The sequence below is a fragment of the Netta rufina genome (genome assembly GCF_964035555.1).
Source record: "Netta rufina genome assembly, chromosome: 30".
Classification (NCBI taxonomy): domain Eukaryota; kingdom Metazoa; phylum Chordata; class Aves; order Anseriformes; family Anatidae; genus Netta; species Netta rufina.
Window position 1 is genome coordinate 692,904 of NC_140154.1, and position 23,174 is coordinate 716,077.

Here is a 23,174-nt window from a genome sequence, read left to right on the forward strand (position 1 = left end):
GCCGCCCCCGCGGGGATTCCCTCGGGCAGGGTCGGCCCCGGAGCTCGGCTGAACCCACCGGGGCCCCGCACCCCGGGGCTGGAACCGGGGCAAAACCGGGGCCGGGCCGGGGATCGTGGCCAGGTCCCGGGGAACCGGAGCCGTCGGGGGGGGGCGCCCCGGGGCAGCGCGGTTGCTGCAGCCCCTCGGTGCCCACGGAGCCGGCCCGGGAGGCTCGGCCGGCGGCCCCCGCACCGGGATTAGCTGTACCTGCAGCACCCGCCGCCCTACGCCGGGGGAGGACACGCTCACCCCGTAATCCCGTAATCCCGTAATCCCGGCGGCACGGCGAGGCACGGCTGAGGGGCCCTGGGGGACAACAGGGAAGCCGTGGGGATGGGGTGGCCACCCCGTGTCATCGGGTACCCCGTGCCATCAGCCACCATGTGCCATCAGCCACCCCATGCCATAAGACACCCCGTGCCATCGGGCACCCCATGCAATCCATCCCCCTGTGCCATCACCCTGTGCTGTCACCCCAAGCCATCTGTCACCCCATGCCATCGGGCACCCTGTGCAATCTGTCTCCCTGTGCCACCACCCCGTGCCATCACCCTGTGCCATCCGTCACCCTGTGCCATCTGTCACCCCATGCCATCGGGCACCCTATACAATCCATCTCCCTGTGCCATCCGTCACCCCGAGCCATCCGTCACCCTGAGCCATCCATCACCCCGTGCCATCCGTCACCCCGCACTGCTGCACCCACAGCCTGGCTGCCACGCTTGGGGCAGGAGCAGGGGGTGGGGGATTTTCAGGCTGCCCACGGGCTCCCTGCCACCGGCCTCGATTTGCCCGTAACGAGAGGCTGCAGCGGGGGTGTTCCCACCCTGCACCCCGTCACGTCTGGGTGCCACGCGTGACCCTGCAGCCCACGGGGCCGGTGCCCAGCTCGTGCCCAACCCGGGCACGTGGAGCTCCAGGTTGGGGCTAAAAAAAGCCCCCGCGTGGCGCGGCAGCTGCTGGGGAAGGTCCCGTGACGGGGACGGGGTGCCCTGACCCTGGCAAACGCGCGCGCGGGCGGCCCCGGGAGCAGCACCATAAATGTCCACGCACGAAGTCCTCCTGGAACTGGGACAAGGCAGGAGAGAGGTGGGGAGCCGGGGGGGGCCCAGGCACACACCCACCCCCCCCGGGCACGGGGTGTGCAGCACACGCACACACACACACACGCGTGTGCACGGGCATCAGGCGTGCACGCGCACACGCACCAGGCATGCACATGCAGCCCCCCCCCCCCCCAAATCCCTTTCATCCCCCAAAGCCCCCAGGCAGCGAGGTTGTGCCCGGGTGCTGAGCCCCCGCTGCACCCCCTCGTGCCCCCCCCCAGCTGTGGGTGCAGTGGGACACGGTGTGGGGCCACCCTCGGGACCCCCAAGACCTAATTTTAAGGGGTACAAGGCAATGGGGAAACTGAGGCACGGAGTGGGACCCCCCCCCCATTCACCTGTACCACAATGGGGGGCTCTCGGTGCACACAGGGCAGTCAAGACCCCCCCCATGCAAAGAATCCCACGGCTGCACCCCAAAAAACCACCCCATTTTTTTGATGCCCTTTGTGGGCTGGTGCTGGGCACCCAGGGCACGCCGGCAGCAGGTCCCAGGGCACCCATGGGTGCTGCTGGAACAGCCCAGGGGGGCTCGGGGCACAGCACCCGAGGGCTTGGGGTGCAACAGGGCAGGGATATGATGTGGGGGACCCCGGTGCCCGTCCCATTCCCCCCCCCGGGCACCCCAGGAACGGAAGGACAGGGGTGGGAGCCGCTTCCCGTGGCTGCCGGAGGAAGCGGAGCAGGAAGGGGCCTGGCCGGGACCCAGCGGGGCCACGGGCAGGCAGGGGGGGGGGTGGGACTGGGGTGTCCCCACGCAGGCCAGAGGGTGACAGCGATCACCACGACGGCCAAAACTCTTTTTTTATGCTGGGGGGGCGCAGCCATGGGGGGCTCCTTACGGGGCACTGTCCCCAAAAGCCACCTCTGCCGGAGTCACAGCCACACGCGGGTGCAAAAAAAGTCAAAAAGTCTCTGTATTGGCGAACAACGAGTGCGCCACGCGGTACAAAACCCTTTTTTTTTTTTTTTTTGGGGGGGGGGGGGGGGGGGTAGGAGGCACAATGCCCCCCCCCCCCCCCCCCCCCAGCATGGAGGCCACCAGTTCCTGAGATGAGCGGTGGCTTCAGAAGCCACCTCGGGACCTTGGGAACAGCCCCCGCTTGAGTCCCTCGGTGCCGTGACCCCCCACGCCTTGGGGTGGGGGGGGGGGGCTTCTTGCAATAAATAAATAAATTAGGCTCGGGTGTGGGGGGGGGGGGGATATGGGAGGGAACAGCACCCCCAGCTAGAGGTGGCTCTCCTCCTCCTCCAGCGCACGGTTCAGTCCCGGGATGAATTTGAGCAACCGCTGGCGGAAGCTGCTGTGCCGAGCCTTGTGGGGGGGTCCCACGCCCCCCCCGGGCCGGGGGTCTCCGGCTCGTGCCCACAGCAGCCCCGCGGCCCCCGCGCCCCCGCTGCATTTCAGGCTGGAGCTGCGGCTCAGGGCTGGCCGGGAACGGGGCGGAGGGGGCGCGGGGCTCGAGGTGCCCCCCTCGTCCCCGTCCTTGTCGAGGGAATCGGCGAAGACGCAGGTTTGGTACAAGGAATCGTCGCTGCCGGCGGCGCTGGCGCGGGGGGAGCCCGGGGGGGCCCCCCCACCCTGCAGGCACCAGCGCAGGGACTCGAGGGTGTCGTAGATACTGGGGTCCTTGGCCACCACTCCTGCTGGGGGGGGGGGGGGAAATAGCAGTGGTGAGGGAGGTCAGAAGGGGTTTTGGGGGGGATTTGGGGCACGCCGAGGAACTGCCCCGCTGCCTGCACCCCCCCTTCTATCCTGGGACCCCCCCCCTCCTCCTGGGACCCCCCCACTCACCCCGCACCAAGCGCTGCTCCTGCACCATCAGCGAGCGGTACTCCCCCCACTTCTCGTAGAGCGTTTGCTGCGGGGCAAAAAAAAGGGGGTGGGGGGGTTAAGGGTTGCATGGAGGGGTCCCAGACCCCCCCCCCCGATCCCCTGACCCCCCCCAGCCCTTCCCCTCACCTTTAGGTACTGCAGCCGTGCCTCCAGCTCAGCTCTCCGGATGGAGGTCCCGTAGAGCGTGTCGAGCCTGCGGGGCAGCAGCCGTCAGCACGGGGCTGGGGGCCACCTCGGGACCCCCCCCCCCGGCACCCCCGGATCCACCCCCCCCAAGGCTCACCTGAGCACATTCCCCGAGCTCTTGATGATCTCCACGATCTCCCGGTGCCGGATGCCCTCCACGTTCAGCCCGTTCACCCCCGTGATCGTGTCCCCTGGAGGTGGGGGCGGATGGGATCAGGGATGCCAGTCCCACCCCCCCCGGGGACCCCTCTTTTTCCCCCCCCCCGGGGGCTGCGCTCACCAGTTTTGAGTCCCGCAGCCTCGGCTGGGCTCCCGCTGTGCACTTGGCACACGAAGGTGAACATCTCCACGCTGTTCCTGTCCTGGTGGTGCAGCCCGTAGGTCTGAAACAGGGGGTGGGGGGGGTTAGGGGAACACCCCCCCCTTTAAAAAAAACACCCAGGGTTTCCCCCCTACAACAGCCACAGGGCCTGGGGGGGGGGATTTCAATGTTTAAGCAGCACCTGGGGCTGCTGCCCTGGCTCTTGGGGGGGGGCTTGCACCAAATTCCTGCGCCCCCAGCCAGGAAGGGCCCGTCCGTGTCCCCCCCCCTCGCCACCCCCACACCAGGGGAGGCTTCGGTAAGCAGGCAGCTCCGTCACGGCTAAAAATAAAAACCGTGGCTCAGAGACAATTTAAAAATACCCTCCATGCAAAGCAAGGTGCGGGCTGGAAGGGTGGGGAGCGCGGCACGGCACGGCACGGCACGGCACGGCACCCACCTGGATCTCGAAGCCAAAGGTCTCCTCCGCCTTCTTCTCCAGCGTCACCACCCTCCTGGGGGGGGGGACACAAGGGGTGAGGGACGAGGCAGGGCCCCCTCCCGGCCCGGCCCGCTGAGAGTTTGGGCACTTTTCTAACTAAACGCTGCCTCGGGGTTTGGGTTCTTCTCGGGGCTGGGTGGATGAAAGCCTGGGGAAAGTCTGGGAGTTGTGGATGGGACCCCCTGGGGGGGAACCTTGGGGGGTCTGGGGGTGTCAGGTCCCTGTGGGGAGCCGTGCACCCTGCTGGCAGCTAATCCCTTACCCACCCTGGGCTCTCCTCCGTCTCCACCCCACTGTGGGGTGTCTGGGGCAGCACCCCAGGGATGCTCCAACCCCTGCCCCACTCTTCCACGTGCCCCCCCACCCTTGTCACCCGCACCCCGACCCCTACCTGTGCTCCTCTGGGGACTCGCTTGGGGCCGTCCACTTGAACCCCGCATCCTGCGGCAGAAGCAGAGCCATCAGCAGGGCGCACCGACCCGCTGGCATTCCCCCGGAACTCCCCCGGGGACAAAACGGGGCACCCTATGGGGACGAGCACCGTGCCAAGCCGGCACCGGACCAGCACCCGTGTACCCAAGAGCCCTGTGTCCCCCCCCCACCCCGTGCCCTGGCCGTTGGGGCATAACGAGGCTTTTATCCGTGCTCAAAGCCGCCCTCACATCTGCTCTGCGCTCGCCCCACGCTTTGACGTCGGCTGTGCCGAACCCCAAGTCACGCTCGGGGCGGGGGCGGGCGGGCACAGAGGGGCCCTGTTGGGATCTCGATGTCGGGCTTTTCATGCGGAGCCGCCTCTCGGCCCCGACAATCGGCCCTTTGTGGAGGGCACGGAGGCGTGGGCAGGCAGCGGGACCCTTGCCACGGGGTAGGGGTGACAGAGCTTTCCCCAAAATGCCCCGGAGAGGTGCATGCGGTCACATCGTGAGCAACGCATGCGGCTCGTCCCGGGGGTGCCCAGGTGCCACCACGTCCCCATGCCCTGCACCTAATGGGTGTCACCGAGCCCGTGGCTGGGAGCGGGCGGCTATCCCAAACGCGACCCCAAAAATCTCAGCGCCCAACAACCGGCGTTGGGTACGTGACCCCATCGGGAAGGATGCAGCCCATCACGTCGGCACCCAAAACGTCACCCTCAGCACGGGGAGGTGACGCAGGACGCCCTGGCCCCGTTTGGGGACGTCTCCTGCGGTGGCCTCGGTCAGCGGGAAGGAGCCAGGGCCCACGGCACGTGACGGCAGGGCCGCGAGAGCCACTTCTGCTCCGGATGTCGGCTCCACTCTCGCTTCCCTCCGACGCTCAGGAAGCGCCGTGGGGCCCGGGGGGAGCACAAGGGCGGTGACGGGGCCCAGAGCTGCCACCGAGGGGCTTTCCCAAGGCACGGGGACCGCGGGGACGCCCCTGTCCCGGTGGCGCGGGCACGCACGTGGGGAGCGGGGACCCGTGCCCGGACCCCAAAGCCAACGGGGAAGGGCGCGGGGAGGAACTGGGGCAGGGCGTAGGGCTTGGAGGGGGGATACTGGGGCGGGATGGGGACGTGGGGAAGGTGCCGTGGGTGGGAGCAGGGAGGAACGGGGCCAGGAGGCGACGCTTGGGTGGGGGGGACACCGGGGCAGGACGGGGGCGTTGGGTCGGGGGGACACCGGGGCAGGACGCGGGGACAGGATGAGGGAGGACACGGATTTAAGGACGGGGGTGCGGGGACAGCACCGGCACGGGACCCCCCCGGGGTGGGAATGCTGAGCCAGGGATGCGCCCCCCTCCAGCCCCAACCCGGTCCCGATCGCGGCTCCGGGGCACGAACCGGGAGGTGCTGGTGGTACTGGTGGTACTGGTGGGGGGGGGGGGGGGGGACACCGGCAAACGACCCCTCGGCATCCCGGGGGGGGGCCAAACCTCCTACCTTGCGCACGCGGGGCAGGGTCCCACCGGCGGCCGCCAGCGCCCGGTAGACGGCGGCGGGGCCGGGGCGCTCCGGGGCCGGGGCCGGGGCCGCATCCTGCTCCTCCTCCTCCTCCTCCTTCGGCCGGAGCCGCCGCAGGCGCCGCAGGGTCATGGCCGGGCCGCTCCGCCCCGTGCGCCGCTATATCAGCCCGCGGGGGCGTGGCCAGGGGGAGGACACGCCCCCTTCTCACCGGGACACGCCCCAAATCCCGCCAAGACACGCCCACAATCCCGCCAGGAGACGGCCACAAACCCGCCAGGACACGCCCCCTTCTCACAAAGACACGCCCACAATCCCGTTAGAACACGCCCCCATCCCGCTAAGACACGCCCCCCTTCCCGCGAGGACACGCCCCCAATGCTAAAACCCACGCCCCTCCTAGCCTTGACCACGCCCCCTCCTGGTCTTGACCACACCCCCTCGGTAATTTGGCCCCGCCTCTCTCGGTCCTGGCCCCGCCCCCAGGTCCTGAGGTGCCCAGAATGGGGCCCCCTTGAGTGGGGGGGGGATTTTGGGGTCCCCATGGCCCCCTCCCAGCCCCGGGGAGGGGGCTCCAGAGCAGGGCCAGGGGCCCGGCAGCAGCGGGGAGGGGACGGAGGCCGAGGAGGGGTGAAGAGAAGCTGGGGAAGCCCCTGGGTGCCGAGCTGGGCTCCCCCCTTCCCCCCCATCCCCATTTTTCGTAATAGCATTTTTTGATTTTCACTAAACAGCACCGGGGGAGGACGTGGAATAGGGCAGCACCTCCCAAAAATAGTGTTCGAGGAGAAAAGTGTGGTGCTAGCAAGGGGTATCACCCCCTTCTCCCCTTCCCTGGCACCTTGGGTACAGAAACCTTTATTTCTCCAAAATAATTATTCACATTTCCCGAAACGGCCTTGTTTGAAGGTATCAGAACAAAAAATGTGATCCTACAGAGCAGTTTTCTGGGCCTTAGGGTTAAGCTGGTAGCGATGTGGAGGGGACTGACACACAACGAGGGAAATTTGGGTCCCTGAAATTTGGCTCCACGGTGAAATTTGGGTCCCAGGACACAGCGTAACAAGCACGTTTACGACCAACCTGGGAATGTGAAAGCTGGGGAGCGTGGATTGCCCCAAAACTGAGCCAACACCGCGGCTGGAACTTCACAGCTCTGGGTTCAAGATTTACCTGCCTCAAAAACTCAAGAGGGACCAGCCTGAAAAACACCAGCCCGTGCTTGATGCCCAGTGAAAACCACCCCCTTCTGAGCCTTAGCTGGTCCCATAAGCAGGTCACGAAGGAAAAATGTTTTTAAAAGACACAGATTTACGTGCAGAGCAGCACTCGTGTGCCCAGAGAAGTACAAATGGCAGAAAAGGCACAAATTTTGCCTAATTCTGCTCTGGATCTGCATCCCCCCCTCCCTCCCGAGCCACCCCAGCTCTCTGCTGTCTCATTTCCTTGACGAGAGGTAAAGGCGGATTTTGCTTTAAAACAAAAACAAAACAAAAACCACAAAAAACAAACAAAAAAAGCATTAACTCGGCTCACCCAGTGCCTCGTTTTTTTTTTCAGACCAGGGTTATTTTTGCGGCAGACCCGGGGCTGCAAACAAAGCTGGGTGAGCCCAGCTGGGGGCTGCCCCTCGGTGCCGCGAGGGACCCCAGGCACAGGAGGATTTTGCCCTTGATCCACTCACGTGCTCATCAACAGGAGGCTGTAATTAGGGAGAATTAATCCAGGAGGAGCACCAGTCGCCCTCCAAGCAGACAGGATTTTCACGGGGAGCAGTTTGGGCTGCAATTTAGCCTCCTCAGAAGCTGTGCTCCCATGTGGGCATCCAGGCACCAGCCCAGGGGCTGCCTCAGAGAGGTTCCTCTTGCTCCTGGTCACTGGACCTGGGCTGGGACCCCCCCTCTGTCCCCTCATCTTCCAGGGGAATTGTTTTAGCAAGCCCCACGGGATCGCTCCCGGGCTCAGGGGACAATTCCTCTGCCAGACAGCGGCCCCAGCATCACGCCAGGGTCACCAGGGACAGAGCTGACCCCGAGTGGCTCTGGTCTGGTCCCTCCCGGGGCTGAACAAATGTCTGGGTTGCTGCTGGCTTTCAGCAAACAGCTGAAAAATTGGGGGTCGGGGCTGGAGGACAGGGGTCCTGGATTCGAGACGCCCCCTCCACCTGCCCCATAGCACCGGGAGCTTCGCCCCACAGCACCCAGCTGGGTCCTGGCCGCCCAGTTCCTACCCCTCCGCAGCAAACAGCGAGAGACTCCAACACCTCACGTGAATAAAACAAACTTTTAATAATGTACAGCAGAAATCGACAGCCTCGTTTTTATATTAAACAAAAGATTTCCTATATTACATCGTATTTACATTTGCATACTGAAGAGGTAAAGTGTCTAAGTGGCTATTTTACAGTCCGTTTTCTAATAAAATATACAAAAACCAAACAAATAAAAAGGGGCAGATTAAGTACCATGAGATCTGTTCTGAAGCCAGCGTACCACCGATTAACCCTGCGCCACAGACAAGAAGCACGAGCTCTGTACCTCTGCCCCTCCCCAAGGCGATTTCGTGAGTATCTGACGTCTCCCCTCCTTGTCCCCAACCCGCTGCGGCGTCAGCCTCTCGTCCTGAACTGTCTGTAGTGTTGCATTTTTATTTTTTAAAACAGCTGCAGCCACCTGAGCCGGGCACATTTCAGAGCCGGGCAGCGATTCCTATGTTTGCTACCAGTCAGCTAAGTAAGCACTGCACCTCCCCGGCACGTGTTTTGCATGAAAAGTGCTGGATAAATGCTACATAGAGTTCCCACCTCAGATCCTGCTCGGTTTTGAGCGTCTTCGGATGGCATTTCTCTACAAAAAAAAAAAACAAGGCTTCTCTAATCCTCCTCGGAGGGGATGCCCTGCCGTCCTGCCCTCACCCCTTCTAACCTGATCCGCTCCGCTGTCTGCTGTTTGGTTTAGCGCTGAGGCAGATGCATGTGTGGCTACAGTTGGAGGGGCGGCTGAGGGAATCAGTGCAAGTCACGTAGCTGATTTAGTGTCCTCGAAAAGCAGCCTGCACAGTTAACAGGGACAGGAGACTCGTACTCTGGAAGGAAAACGCGCGGCGCTCGCGGCGGAGCGCGCGGCGGACGTACCTAGCGGCGCGGTGGGCTTTCCTAGGGCAGTTTAATTCACGGGTCCTAAAAATTCCTCCCCAACCCGCTGGGATGGGGCCATCGGCAGGGTCCCGTTCCAGCAGCTGGAGAGGTTTTAGGGTTGTCTGTGAAGCGCCCACCACCGCGGTTTCTAAATGCAGAAGGGTTTGGTGAAGGGACGGACGGTACCGGAGACACGAGGTAACCTCTGGCTGGGAAAGGAGTCAGAACAAATCGGGAGGGGAAGGGGAGCTGTACATTCACAAAGCGCACACACTTCCACGCTGCTCCACGAACCAGGCCCTCCCGAGGCAGCCTCGTGCTGCCCGACGGCGAAAAATCCACGGGAGGATGCAAAATGGCTCCGAACACGATGCAAAAAAAAAAAAAAAAACCACTCCTCACTTTACACGGATAAAGTCACAGACAAGATCGGGGGTCTGGGGAAAGACAGACACACAGACATACACAGACAGCAAGAACAGAGTGTTTTTTAAAAAAAAAATAAACCCCGGTGGCCGGAGCAGAGATGAAACCTCACCTTACAGAACAGGCGCAAGGTTTGAGTAGAAACAGTTCCAGTGTAAATCGAGCTGTGTGCATTTGGTTTTCTTTTTTTTTTTTTTTTCTTTTTTTTTGCAGTGATTTCTTTACAAACAAACAGGTCAAGAGGTAATAATCATAGATTGTTTTTTTTTTTTTTTTTGTCTTCTCTTATAAAGAATTAACAACATTAAAAAAAGTTAAAATCCAGGCCCTCCCAGAAAATAATAATTAAAAAAAATAATAATCAAAAACCACTCCAGTTAAAAGTTATGGCTTCAGAGTTATATACCATAGATACTGACCTAACCAACAACCGAGACTTCCCAGCTAGCCTGCGGTGCTGCAGTCAGCACGACAGGCTCAGTCCTCGAGCTGCTTCTGGTTTCGCTCAGCCCAGCTGCGGACAACAGTCGAACCAACTCTACCTCACCCTGATTCGGCATTTAATCAAAAAAAAAAAAAAAAAAAAAAAAGTCATGCAGTTCCCCCCCCACCCCACAAGTTATACACAGCCACTTCCAGATTATGAGATATTTATATATGTATATTAAAAAGCTGGACGTTGATTTCCAAACCCCACACCCCACCGTCAGCTCCTGCCAAGTGCCGAGCGCCTCTCGGGAGGCACAGAGCAGCGCCGGACACCCGGCCCCTCGTGCTATGCCCCAAGGGTGCCTCGATGGTGGACTCAGGAATCGCGTTCCTACAGGAACGGTCTCTCCTGCGTTTCCCCATGGCCTGATCTCCTTCCAGCCGGGCGCAGTGCCTGCTCCGTCTCTGAAATGCAACTCAGCTCCGTGGCTTTCTCTCCCCCGGCTTTCTTTCCACGCTACCAAGAATTCAAACCCCCAGAGGCTCAAGGCAAAAAGCCCGGGCTCCGGAGTGAAGTCAGTTCCTTGTTTGTTTTGTTTTGTCTTAAAAAAAAAAAAAAAAAAAAAGAAAAAAGGAAAAAAAAAAAAAGGGAGGGGGTGGCAGTGAGGCAACCTGATGGGAAGTCCCTGCAGCCGGCGAACGGGCGGCAAGGCCACAGCACCCATCGGAGAGCTAAGGATCTGGTTCTAAGCAGCCTGTCCAAGCCAGACAACGCTCACTACGGAACAAGGAGAGCACCAGCACGCACAGCTCAAAAAAAGGACACTCGAGATTTGCACATGCACAGAAAGCACGAACGGAGATGAGCCACCCTACGGGCAGACACTGCACGTCTACGGAAGGAGATGAACAGGCACAGGGGACACGCGCACCTTGCGCATGCATACACCATTGCGCACACTGACAGCCAGTCAGGTTTTTGTTTTCTTTTTTTTTTTGTTTGTTTTTTTTGTTTTTTTTTTTGACTTAGAATTTTTCAAGCTTAAGAAAAAGGAGGGAAATGGTTTCACGAAGCTGATAAACTGTTCAGGCTCAGCCTCTCAGAAGGGAGCACCATTTGTTTTTGCAATGCTTTTTCTGCATGAATGTGCCAAGTCCTCGGAAAACCCTCGGAGCATGGCAAGAAAACCTTCCCTTTCCCTTCCCACTCCCAGCACCTAGCACCCCGGCCTCAAACACTGCCAACGGGTGCGTCACGCGCACTGAACTTTACAGGGATTTCCATTAAAGAAACAAGAGTTACGATCATGGCTGAGATCCCTCAGGTTAAAGTCCCTCTCAAGTCTTCACGCTGTTAGGAGGTGATCATAAAAAGGTTTCTGATTGTTTCATACCCAAGCAGGGAAGAGAGCAATTCAAGAGGCTCTGTCACCCCACCTAGCAGCCTGTAGGTCCCGCTGTCTGGTTGGTAGCAGTAGATTGGGCAGAAACACGAGGTAGGCCTCCATCACACGTCTACTCTAGCATGGCAGCTTTGTGCAGTTTCCTCATGCTGGGGCTCAGAGCCTAGATTTTCACATCTTCCTGGACACTGAGCTGTGAGAGGGTTTTCTTAATGCGGAGGGCGGTGAGGCGAGCCGCTCCGTTGGCGTACCAGCACTCTCGCATCATCTTACCCATCACCCGTAGTGCCTAGGCAAGAAACAAGGGCAGACATCAGTCCCCTCCTCGACCCCAAGACTACAGATGCCCAGCTGAGGCAGGCACAGCCCTCTGCCCCTCCTAAAACTAGAGCTCAGCCTGCGGTACTCGCTCTTTCCTCACCTTATCGAGGCAAAAAGGGGAGGTGAAGGTGAAAGCAGATCTTACCTCGTAGCTTTGCCACCAGTTTGGGATGTTAGGCCTTAATTTCTGGTCACATACAACCTTCCGCATCTCCTCAATCGAAGGATCAGAGGGTACGAGGTCGTAGTATGGAAGCTGATATTCTTCGTGGATACCTGAAGGGAAGGGAAGGGGAAATGCAATTCCTGGGAGAGTGGCTCATCCCCACAGAGCTCACTGAAGGCAGACAGATTCTGGTTTAGACTACATGACTCACTGCCTGAGATGCGTCAAGGCTTTGCAGCTATTTAGAACAGAAACGAAGAATCTGGGATTCGAGTTTACAAGAAAAAAAATTCAGGGAAATAAAATACAGCTGCCCAAACTGGAACAGAGTCAGCGTGCCGCGATCGACACCTCCCACCACAGAGGGAGGGTCGAGGAACCTCGATTTGAGCTGCAGTTGGCAGGACGGCTGCACGCATGACAGCACGGCGCTCCTGCTCGCAGCTGGATGTGCCAAGTCACTCATTCATACCAATTCAAGGGGAAGAAAGTTAGCCACGGGATTGGCACCACCACTTACTTAAAAGCCATCCAAAAAAACAGCCACCGCCCGGAACATTAACTCCCACTTCCCCACAAAAGCCAGCCTTAACAGGGTCACTTTTTTGGGTCACTTTTGTTGCCTCCCTTGGTAGCAAGGCACACGGACGGATCTTCCTGCAGCCCTGTGCTCCAGGGTCTCCAAAACCCAACCAGCAGAGACCATCGAGGATGGGGAAGCCAGACGCAAGCCAGGCTGTTGGCACAAGCACCTGAATGGGTATTACCTCCTGCGTTGCACCTTCGAGCAATCTCCCAGTAGACCAAGCCCAAAGCATAGATATCGGCACACTTGAAGGAATCAAAATGCTTCATGTTAATGGTTTCATCCAAGACCTCAGGTGCCATGTATCTGCAGAAAGAGACAAGGATCAGCACGTTAGTTTGGAGAGGGGATTCACTCTGAGACAGTAAACGGCAAGTTCTCCTGCATGGCACTTGTCAGCAGATGAAACTGGGTATCGTGCAGTCTTAATCAGTACAGAACTGGGCCCAACGGTGCAATGGAGTGAACAAAACTCAAAAGAGAATACTTGGGAAAGAGGCAAAAACATCCAAAAAGCACATCAAGCTCCAGACAACAGGCCCCCAAAGGCGTCAGAGAACGCCAAGCGTGTTGTCAAGGATTATAGGAGCCCCCTGGTGCTGAGTTTACAAAGCTGGCCTACAGCTCTCAGCTTGATGGCACCCAGAGATGAAGGGATACCAGTTCTGAACACAATGCTGACGCTCTGCAAGACACTGGAAATACTGTAGACAGAAAATTTCACCAGTGCTAAACAGCATTTGTCAGAGATGCCTTCGAATGCTGGCCAGGAATGCTGCTCCCCTACCGTTTGGTTCCAACCCTTTGGTTTGGTGCAATATCAATCGTATCCGTAACCGAATCGTGCCGGACGGCCAGGCCAAGGTCAGCGATGGCACACGTGCCATTCTTCTTCACCAAGATGTTCTTGGATTTCAGGTCTCTGTGAGCAATGCCAGGCTTTCCTAAGAGAACAAAACAGTAAGTAGCAGGGAACAAGGTCTGGCGAAAGCCGCAGGACTGGATCTCATGGCGTTAAATTCTCAGTGTTGCAACACATTTTCCTGTTTGGATACACTTCAGCCATGAAAAAAAGAGCAGAGCTGCCCGCCCATGGTTTGCAAAGGCTCCATTTATGCTTCAGAGGTACTGCTGATGCAGTAGCATCCAGAGGCCTCAAGAGGGACATAAACTCCATCCCAGGCATCAGGCACGTTTAAGGGGACTTAAGGAGTTTAGAACTGCTGCTGCCTGTGCTACCTTCCCACCCAAGTAGCCCCAATTTTAGGATGCAGATGTGAAATGCTGGTCTAATTCCCAGAAGGAAGGCGAACCCAGTCCACCACCAGCAAAAATAATCAATCCATTGCTGGTCAATACCAAAAGAAAGCAATTCTGCTTTATCCTCCCTGTAAGAACTCCCTTCTTGACTTTGCTCTTACCTTGAGTACCCACGATCTCCATGTGTAGATGGGCCAGCCCGCTCGCAGCAGACAGGGCAAGCTTGATCATCCCCTCAATAGTCACCGTGTATCGGTTCAGGTAGTCGAAGAGAGATCCGTGCTCGTGGTAGTCAGAGACAAGCCACAGCTGAGTCCACGTTCCATTATCTGCAGCAGGAAGGAGACTGCTCAGATGGGTACCATGCAGGGACAGAACAAAATCCCTGAGCATCCTGCACCCCTTCTTTTTGGTACAGAGAACTACTGGGTAAGGCTGCAGCTCAACAGCCAAGCTGGGGGCAAGCGAGTCAACAACAGCAGTAAATTTTACCATCCTTTGGTGGGAAAGTTGAATATGTAGAGCTTTGAAAAGCATGTAGATGGTTTTCTTTAACCATTTAACTGCAAATCCAAGCGAAGAAACAACTAGAAGCAGGCTACATGCTAAAGTCTCTGCTCTCAGGACTGGGGAACATTTTACCTTTGTTATCTGCAGCGATAAATCCCAGGATGTTCTCGTGTCGCAGCATAACAGTTTGATAGATTTCCGCCTCCCTAAACCAGGAACGCTCCTCACGTGACGAGAAGATTTTTACAGCCACATCACCTCCACGCCACCTGCCACGCCACACTTCCCCGAAGCGGCCTTTGCCGATGATCTCCTGCAGGACAATTGTCCGAGCCACGGTCCGCTGGACGAAAAGTGGCAAACCTACGAACAAGAACACGGAGAGCTGAACGTCTGCTGCAGCAAAAGGAACTCCTGAAGCCCTGGAGCATTATATCAAACCTAGAAGGCTCTGCATTTGGTAACGCTCAGCTTGCCTAAGACCCAAAACAGCAAATGGTGGCAGCTCCTGTGCCTGTGTAGGATGTACCATTTGGCTGCTCCGAGAGCATCTGCATATCGCTTTGAAGTAGCTTGCAAACCACCAGTGATTAGGCACACAGCAGTCAGGGAACTACTGCTCCACAGCAGATCAAAGAAGCTTCAGCCTGAATATGGAGAGGGGAACTCGAAGACAAATTCTACTAAAAAGCAGTAAATTCCCAGAACTTCTCCTAAGAAAGCAGTCCCAACGAAGTTGCCACCTCTTACGTAAGATGCAGAGCTCACCTGCGGACAGTGAGTGCAGAAGAGGTCCCTAAACACTTTATATATAGCAGATGTGGTGCCAAAGGTTTATTCCCTGGCTGAATATCAGGTTGCTATATTCTCTGCCGCTGTGGATTATCCTACAGTTTCCATCTGCTGTAAAATTCAGTGTTTTTGTGTTTTTTTTTTTTTTCTTAACCTAAGTGCTTTCATAGTTCAAAGCCATGAATAAAATGATGAGTCCCCTAGCTATTCTAGGAATGACTTCTTTTACTTAACTGAACACTGTACAGTTCACAAACACACTGTTCACTTTGAAATACCCAAGGACTCTTTGGGATGAAACAGGCTGCACAAAGAGCACTTGCACACTGACGTTTTCAGCTGCTGGAATCTCTCCTATTTTCCTGCCAGATTTGATGCAGGTGAAATCCTGCACCTCCCTTTGAAAGCCAATAACCCACGGGTTAGCAATTATTGTCTGTTTCCAACCCAAATCCAGTTTCAGGACTAAATTTGAAATAAACGCAGCCGTGTGAGTTATCCTTTTGCAGACAAGGAGGAAAGCCACACGAGGCTGTTTTTACACATCACCAGTTAAGGAGGAGTTGAACCATTGCTCTTACCTGGTCTAAGCACTGAACACTGACGTTACAGACTCTGCTGCGTGACCAAAACTAAAATATTACTCATGACAAGCCAACCTGAACAGGCTGATGAGGCAAGGACCTTCCACCAGTGCAAAGCTACGAGGACTAGAGCCAGAACAGACTGCTCCATTACAACGACACGTTACCAGGTCATTTCCAGTCCTATCTTAATACCTGAGCCAGAGCCAGAGGTGGAGAGATCATAGACCAGATCTTGCAAAGTCTTATCCTTCGACAGGCACATCTCACAAGAGGGGTCTTCCATATCCAGCCGCTGACGGTTGTGGTAGACTCGTTGGTGGTGGTGGAAAACGAAGACGACGATGATCATGACCACGAACACGAGGAAGACGGGTCCAGCAATCACCGCCACCAGCTCCACAGGACCCCAGCTGGATGGGGGTTCGTTATCTTTCAGGTGTCCTTGGGAGAAAAGGGAGGAGAAAAAAAAACACAGGCTCGTTTAGAAAATTGTCACTCCTCCAGTGTTCTTTTAAGGACCTTCTTCTTGTGTTTTAATTATCCTCTCAGAGCCAAGACTATTTTAGCTTGCTGCTCCAGGATGGCAAAGGACGCATCAAATAACAGTGGTAACATGGGAAGGATCAGTTCAGCAGGCAGGCAAACTACAGGGAAAACCCACAGAAGGTGATGGTGCTTCATTTGTGGCATCGGGGACTACAGCACCTGCTATTTAAAAGGGGGTGGGAGCCTGTTCTGGGCCAACTTTGCTAGAACTGCCTGCGTTCTACCTTCCACTGGAACTCTCCAAGTGGGATTAAAAAAACAACCAGAAGGAAGGACTCAGCTCTGCCTCTGTCCCCTTCTAAATATCCCACTAAATATCAGCCCCGAATGGAGAGGAACAAGGTATGAGGAAGCACTGCGTGCCTTCTCCGTCCCAAGAGCTGGAAAGCAGCAGCCTTTTCCCACACCCTGACTCAAAGGCAGGGCTGTTTCCTCTCTGTGTGCTCAGAATTCAGACACCCCTCGACCCCACACGCTCTCCTCCAGAGCTGCTGCACCGTTCCCATCCTTGTGCCTCATCACCAAAAAGATCTGCGGTCCTGGAGGAAGGAAAGCAAATCTATCAGATAAAAGGCAGGCTGCAGAGCAAGGCAGCGCCGGAAAAGGGAACCGAGCCGTGCCCAGAAAACATGCACTGACCTCAGGCCATGGCAGACACAGAGCACCGTGCAGCAGAAGCTTAAATTGAACTGCAGATGAACGTATCTGCTGCTGCTTTCAGGAGCCTGTGCGATATCAGCAGCAGGGCTGATAAGGCCAGAGGAGTCTCATAACACGGAGCTGCTGACTGAAGGTTGAGGGGGGAAAAAAACCACAGCCAAACATTGGAAGCTTCTCCTACCCTAAAGTACAACCTCATCATCTGGTGACATTTTGTCTGCCACAGGGGAGCTCGAGCAACTTCACATTTTAATTTGAAGTAGTTTGTTATTATTTCCACTTTACAAATCAAGGGAATAAGCCAAGCACTCGAGTTCACACAGCAACCTAAGGGAAAAAGTGAAAACAGTGCCAAGAACACCTCATTCCCGACCCCAAACAGACAGCTTCCATCCTCTGCACTTCAAACAGACGATTTATTTCGCTCTCTACTCACCGCTGGGAACCATTAAATCAATTTTGTTGCAAAAATCGGAGTAGCAGCAGTGAGTGTTACGCAGATCTTCTGAACTCAGGCAATAGAAGGGTTTCCCAGCAGGAATCAGTTTTGCTTCAGGAATGCAGGTCCGAACGTGATGTTTGACGCCGTCCAGGTTGAAGACGGACACCATGCACGCGCCGTCCGTCTCGCACGTGGAGTTTGCTTGCTTGCAGTCGGAGCACAAACAGGTCAAAGCTGCAGAAAGCAAGACAGGATCAGCTCCTTAAAACTCGCCAGAAACCACGCGTTCAAGCAAAAAGAAAACTTTCTTCCTCAGTCTGACCACTTCTTAGGTGTAGGAAGAATTGGCTTTAGTAACAGCACAAGTCACATTTGATGCTGTAGACGCAAGAACCTGCCTTGAGCACCGCATGCAACGTGGAAGAGCAACGCCTTTCCAGAAGGTGACTTGGCACTGCCCTCGTCTTGCCCTTTTTGCAACCAACCATTAGCAGAGATGACCCAAGTCATCCCTGCAAACTCGGCTACGTTTTACCAAGACTCACTCCCAATCCGACCTAGGGGCGGAAAGCAAACCGAGGCAGAGCACTCGCTCCCCTTGGCAGACCGACAGCACCCAAAGGTCCTGCGTGGACCTCGGATACGCCACGGATGAGCTGCCCGACGCAGCCCAGCGAGGGACATCCACCTCCACAGGCAGCAGGCAGATGCCAACCCAAAACCCAAACCAACCCCACAAGCCAAGCGTGCTACACCCAACCAGATCGGTCGCTTATTTAGTAACTGCTTTCCCGATCCGAGACGCTTCCTTGGGTCAAATGCATTCCTGGCTTTCTGCCTGCTCTCCGTGAACATTATTTGGGTGAGGAGCGCAGGAGACACTCTCCGAGGCGGATTCCCACATTTTTTCGGCCTCTCCAGCTGTCACTGGGCTTTTCTCAAGCTGCCTGAAAAACTGTAAGCAAATCCCCAGGCATCGCCCGGGTTGGGAACAAAGAGCGAGTACAACAATGTCAAGAAGAAGGGTGGGGCTTGGGGAGCAGCACGCAGCTTTTTCTTCGCCTTTCATCAGATCCCTCAGCCTCCCCGGAGGGATTCCGAAACATGTACTTACCCGCTGCAGAAATGGTCTTTCAGGTAGAGAGGGTTTGAAGAAGGGTTTTCAAAAGATACAAGCAGCACGGTTAACTCTCCCCAGCCCGGCAGCTAAAGCCTCTCTGCCTGTTTGTGCTCTGCCAGCGGCAGGACACGCACGAAAGTCACGAAGATGCTCGTGTGTGTCAGACACCTTCCTGCGGGGCAGGGGGAGCGCAGAGCCCTCTGTCAGCACCATCACTGCAATCAGCACGTTCACAAAACCTCCAGGGATATTCACGGCCCGGGGAGAGCCCCTTTTCCCCCAGCCAACACAGCAAAATCAGGCTGCAAGGGGCACCGTGAGCAGAAGGGAAAATGAGCAGGTCCTGAGCAACTTCTTTGGGGTTTGTTTGGGAGGAAGACACCCGTTAGCCCTTATCTCCAGTGTCCTAGGTAAATCAGTTAGGCTAATTACGTTGCTACTCACTCAATTCTCCCTGGACGCTGTGCTCTTCATTTCCTAGCTCTTGCCGTGTGCTGCTTAACAGCTCCGAGGCAGGCTGCGGTATTTCAGAGAGGCTGAACGCGGGCACAAGTGGGTTTGAACCGACAGATCCAGAACTAAAGCAGCAGTGAAAAGCCAGTGAAATACAGAGGAGCTGCTGAGCGAGGTGGCTTTAAAACCACCGTAAGCAAACGCAGCTGAAAAGGGATGTAGGACAGAAAACGGACAGGGATGACCCCAAGACCGAGCCCTACGGAGGAGAGCCGAGCACACCGTACCCAAGGATTGCTCGGCTTTTACGGGGTGATGTTCACAAAGGGGAGCCCCCTGTGTTCACCCACCCCACAGCTCAGAGCACGTCGCTTTCCAGTGGTCAGCGGGGCACAAAAAGGACAGGTCTTCCAGAAGACACGCACGCCCAGGGGAACAAAGGTTGGTTCTAATGGAGCTTTTAGGAAAACACGAGAAAGGAGAGAGCAGCCAGGGCACATTCCTACCTTCAAGTCTACTTAAAAGGAAATAGTGTTTTAAAGCATCTCCTTTATTACTTTATCAAAACCTCAAGGTAGAAATTAAAATCATTTAAGCAACACGTTCCACCATGCAGGCTCTTTGCAACTTGATTGAGATGCAGTAAAACCGAACCCGGTTCCTGTTAGACTCATTTCTAAGTCAGAGATTAAGGCTCCGGCAATTTCACTTCCAGAAGCTCAAAAATAAACAAAACACTTCAGTGCTCTCATAAAGCTGGGTTTGGAAACTTTTTCTTTCTTCCGTATCTGGCCCGAAACTGAGCATCCTTTCAAGAACAAAAGCCGAGGCACTGGCTGCATCCTCTTGGTTTCATTTGCAGAGTTAAAAAAAAAAAAAAATAAATAACAAAAACACAAAGCCATTGGTCTACCTGCAAGGTACGATACCAAAACCCCCTGTGCACAGGGACTGGAGACAAAAGATCCTTATCTGTTCTGGGCAGAAAGACAAAGTTTCTTCCCAAGGAGGGGTAAGCCCCACAAAGCCCGGCCTCGTTTCCCTCTTGCGGTGCTGCCAGCTCCCCCTCCGAGCTGGCTGCTCTCTCTCTTTTTTTTTTTTTTAATACAGTTCTCCAAAACCCCTAGGGTAAGGAGAGCAGCGTGAACAAAGGAAGCGAAGACTCCAGCAGGCACGTGTGCTGCTGCTACGCCACCCATGAGACCCTCGAGGGGCTCTCCAGACATTCCAGGAGGGCTGCAGGCAGGCGCCCTCCGATTTTAGGACTTATTAAGTCCTCGGTAGACCCCGCAGCCTACCTCCAGCCTCCCTTGAGCAGCCCGGAGCCAATTCTGCCTGCATTTTTTATCATGCAAGAGCCCACCTCCAGGCCTGCCATCGCCTGGAGCCGAATTCCTCCCCAGGCATCACCCACCGAGGGCCGGTTCTGCTGCGGTGCCGCGGTGCCGGAGCCTGGCACTCCGGCAGTCAGCACAATTACAGGGCAGCCCCTGCACAGGGCTTGCATTTCAGGTTTGATTAACCAGAAGGGAAAATTCTTCACCTATCAGTAGCACCGTAGCCGTTCTTTCCCTTCGGATGGGGGACAGAGAAGCGACAGGTAGAGAGCCCCACGCCGGGGGTCTCCGCGGGGCTCCTGAGCGCAGCCGGGGCCACGCGGGCAAAGCCAGGAGCGAATTTTTCATGCCAAACAGCGTTCCTTTCATTGGGGCAGAAAAGCTCCTATTGAGCAAAACATATAATCTACTTAAATAAAAGCAACCGAGCGGGCCGAAGAAAATAGATGGGGGCAGAGGAAAACAAAAGAGCAGCTCTGAGCTCAGGCGGTGCCGCGCTCCCCTCTCGCAGGAGCGCCTGGGGATGAGTCTGCACGAAAGGTGCTGCACAAGTTGGCAGCCGAGCCTGCTCTATCTGCTCCGTGCTCTTCCTGCCATTCTGCTCAGAGACAAACCCAGCCCTTACACGAAGCTGTTTAAACAAGCCTAGCATTAAGCTGCGGATCCTCCGAATGAAAGCTTTGTTCTCCCAAAGAGGGACGGATCGGGCTCGTGGCCCTGCTGAAGCAAAGCCTCGCAAGCCAGGCATCCTCCCACCCTAATTGCAGCAGGGGGGAACAAGAGAAGACCCCCTCGTACCAAATCCCCCCACTAAATGTACCCTGCTTTCATAAAAATCAATCCCAACAAGCAGGTGGGGGTCCTTGGATTAGAGCTCCAGGCTCCAGGGAGCTAAAATATTAAGCTTTGACAGCCAAAGAACATTTTCTCTTTTTTTTTTTTTTTTGCAGCAACTATCTGAGCTCATTTTGCACATATTTATTCTCGCACAGGAATGCATGTGTCAAGATGTCTATGCAGCTAGACAGGGGAAAAGTTTCACAGCGAAATCTAACGTAATGGTGTTAACCACCTCTTGGAATACATTTCCCCAAATCTCCGCTCTGCAAGATGACATCTTCCCGGGGGAAAATGCTACCTGATCAAGACGTATTAAGATAATTAACCTGAAGATGATCATTGGTAAAATTGCCAATACCCACCCACGTATTTACCAGATAAACAGATTTTTTGCCGAGATTGTAAGCTGCTGTTCTTTTTCAACAGTTTGAATCGAGGCTGGAGGAACAATGATTCCCCTGACTTCTGAGCCTTCATAAGGCTCTGGAACAGGAGCTGCAATTTATTATGTCTCTGTACAGCACCTAACTTAATGAGACCCAATCTGGTAGTGATGTTTTAATGCTGCAGCAGCATAATGTTAGCAAGAGAAATGGAAAACAATTGGGTTTGTACCTCTGCTGTTTCTTTAGATGCTATAATGAAGAGGGACATGTGTAAACATGCTCGGAAGAAAGAAATACCTTTCAGGGTTTCATTATATGCTGTGCTGAAATAAAGAATAACCATTATCATCGAGGGTTTTGCCCAAGAGTCGAAATAAAACCCATTCTCATGTGGCGAGGGAGCCGAGGACTGTTCTGAGCCTCTGCATGCTCCTCGTTCAACCATACGGCCCCAAAAATGATTCTTCAAGAAAACAATCAGGGCTTCATTTCCAAAAAAGCAGGGAGTACAATACCCAAAGCTCTCCAATGAAGATTTTAGAAACAAAGCTGCTACCCTGCCGAGGGGCAGAAGAAACCAGAAGATTTGCTCTCCTGCAGATACAGAGCCACCATCTCGAATGCCTTCCCTACATCTCGCTGCCTCATCAGCATCTCCATCTACTTTCAGATCTCAACATCTCTTCTGTTCCTTGCTGGCGCTTCTGAAATCTACTGACCCACTGCTGCTAAATGAAACAGAGTTAAAATTAGCTGTGCTATGAAGGAAAAAAAAAAAAAAAAAAAAAGCACTTGCATGCAAGTCATCCAGAAACTAAAAATTATACCAGGATATTTAAAGTTAGCAACAAGAGTCCCAACTTTTTCAAGCTGGCTGCAGTCCCCTGGCATGCACTGAACCCAACATGAACATATCGTGGCTGACTCGAAGACATACTAAATGGAAAAAAAAAAAAAGGGAGAGGGAAGGATGTGCTTTCACCTTTCAAGAAGGGTTTTTCCTTGCATCTAGTCAAGTAACACAAAAGGAGAGCTTTAAATGAATTTCAAGCAAGCGAATTGACAGGAGCCTCATCATTAATAGGGTAATTAGAAGAAGCCTTGACATTTCTGCTGCTGTTGCTCTTCAACTCAGAAAACAGACATATGGCTCCAAACTCCCTCTCCATGCTCTGGTCTGACACCTATTTTGTGTTTTGGCTTGTTCAGAAACCAGTTCAGGAGCCACCCATGCCCTACCAGCACCGCAGAACAAAGTCCTGTGAGCCAGGCAGATGGACAGACCCTTACTGGTGGTTTCCAGGACTCTATTCTCAGACAGCTAGCACATTTTTGGGGTCTAAATAACCAGCTGCTTACTGTGCTGTCGATATTCCAACACCTAGCAGGCCACAGGTTACTTCTAAGAAGCCCAGAGAAGGTAGCAAGCATTCAAAAAGCAAAGCAAACATTGTCGGGGGACCCTGACGTGCAGCAAAGTCTGCTTTTCTGCTGGGATGAAAGAGGAAAAAAATAATCCACAAAGAAAAGGGAGGCTGGAAAGCTCGGGCTTAAATAATCGGGACAAAAGAGCACTCACACCCCTGCAAAGAGCTCGCACGCAGCAGCCTGCCTCCAAAGGCTCGGCCCTGCTGAATGCCAGCGCTGCTTTCTTCCCCCCCTTGAGCCGAGCAGACAGAGCAACTGATAAGCGCCCCGGCCGCGTGCTGGGGAGCAGATTTCCACCCAGTGAACTTTGGCGTTCAGAGAATTGACGTTTTTCACTTCGCTCCTTTCGCAACTGCGATTTCCGGCGCATCCACTGCTGGCAGCGGCCGCGTACCCAGGGAAAAAAAAAAAGAAAAAAAAAAAAAAAGAAAATCCGGGCTGTCTGGCCAAGGAG

General features: G+C 55.3%; 2 protein-coding genes across 5 annotated transcripts; both read right to left on the reverse strand.

Annotated features, from left to right (window-relative positions):
• Positions 1-2,169: 2,169 nt before the first annotated feature.
• TAMALIN (trafficking regulator and scaffold protein tamalin) lies at positions 2,170-6,027 on the reverse strand (the record flags this gene model as incomplete). Its single annotated transcript, XM_084303768.1, has 8 exons — positions 2,170-2,792; positions 2,944-3,010; positions 3,112-3,178; positions 3,269-3,362; positions 3,452-3,554; positions 3,933-3,987; positions 4,366-4,415; positions 5,875-6,027. 8 exons carry the CDS (start codon positions 6,025-6,027, stop codon positions 2,377-2,379), a joined length of 1,005 nt encoding a protein of 334 aa, XP_084159894.1. The 3' UTR covers positions 2,170-2,376.
• A 2,134-nt stretch (positions 6,028-8,161) lies between these two features.
• On the reverse strand, positions 8,162-18,479 carry ACVR1B (activin A receptor type 1B). Of its 4 annotated transcripts, none has more exons than XR_014619209.1 (9): positions 17,151-18,349; positions 15,701-15,949; positions 14,262-14,492; positions 13,781-13,948; positions 13,147-13,303; positions 12,541-12,665; positions 11,753-11,883; positions 9,026-11,575; positions 8,162-8,943 (listed from the first exon to the last, which is right to left on the reverse strand). XR_014619209.1 is itself a non-coding variant. In XM_084303490.1 (9 exons), exons 2-9 carry the CDS (start codon positions 17,323-17,325, stop codon positions 11,450-11,452), a joined length of 1,362 nt encoding a protein of 453 aa, XP_084159616.1. In that variant the 5' UTR covers positions 17,326-17,713; positions 18,271-18,479; the 3' UTR covers positions 8,162-11,449. The 4 variants fall into 4 exon arrangements, 2 of the variants coding, with proteins under 2 accessions (XP_084159616.1, XP_084159617.1); XR_014619210.1 differs by having other exon boundaries at positions 8,162-8,738; positions 8,817-11,575; XM_084303490.1 differs by having other exon boundaries at positions 8,162-11,575; positions 17,151-17,713; positions 18,271-18,479.
• Positions 18,480-23,174: the final 4,695 nt, after the last annotated feature.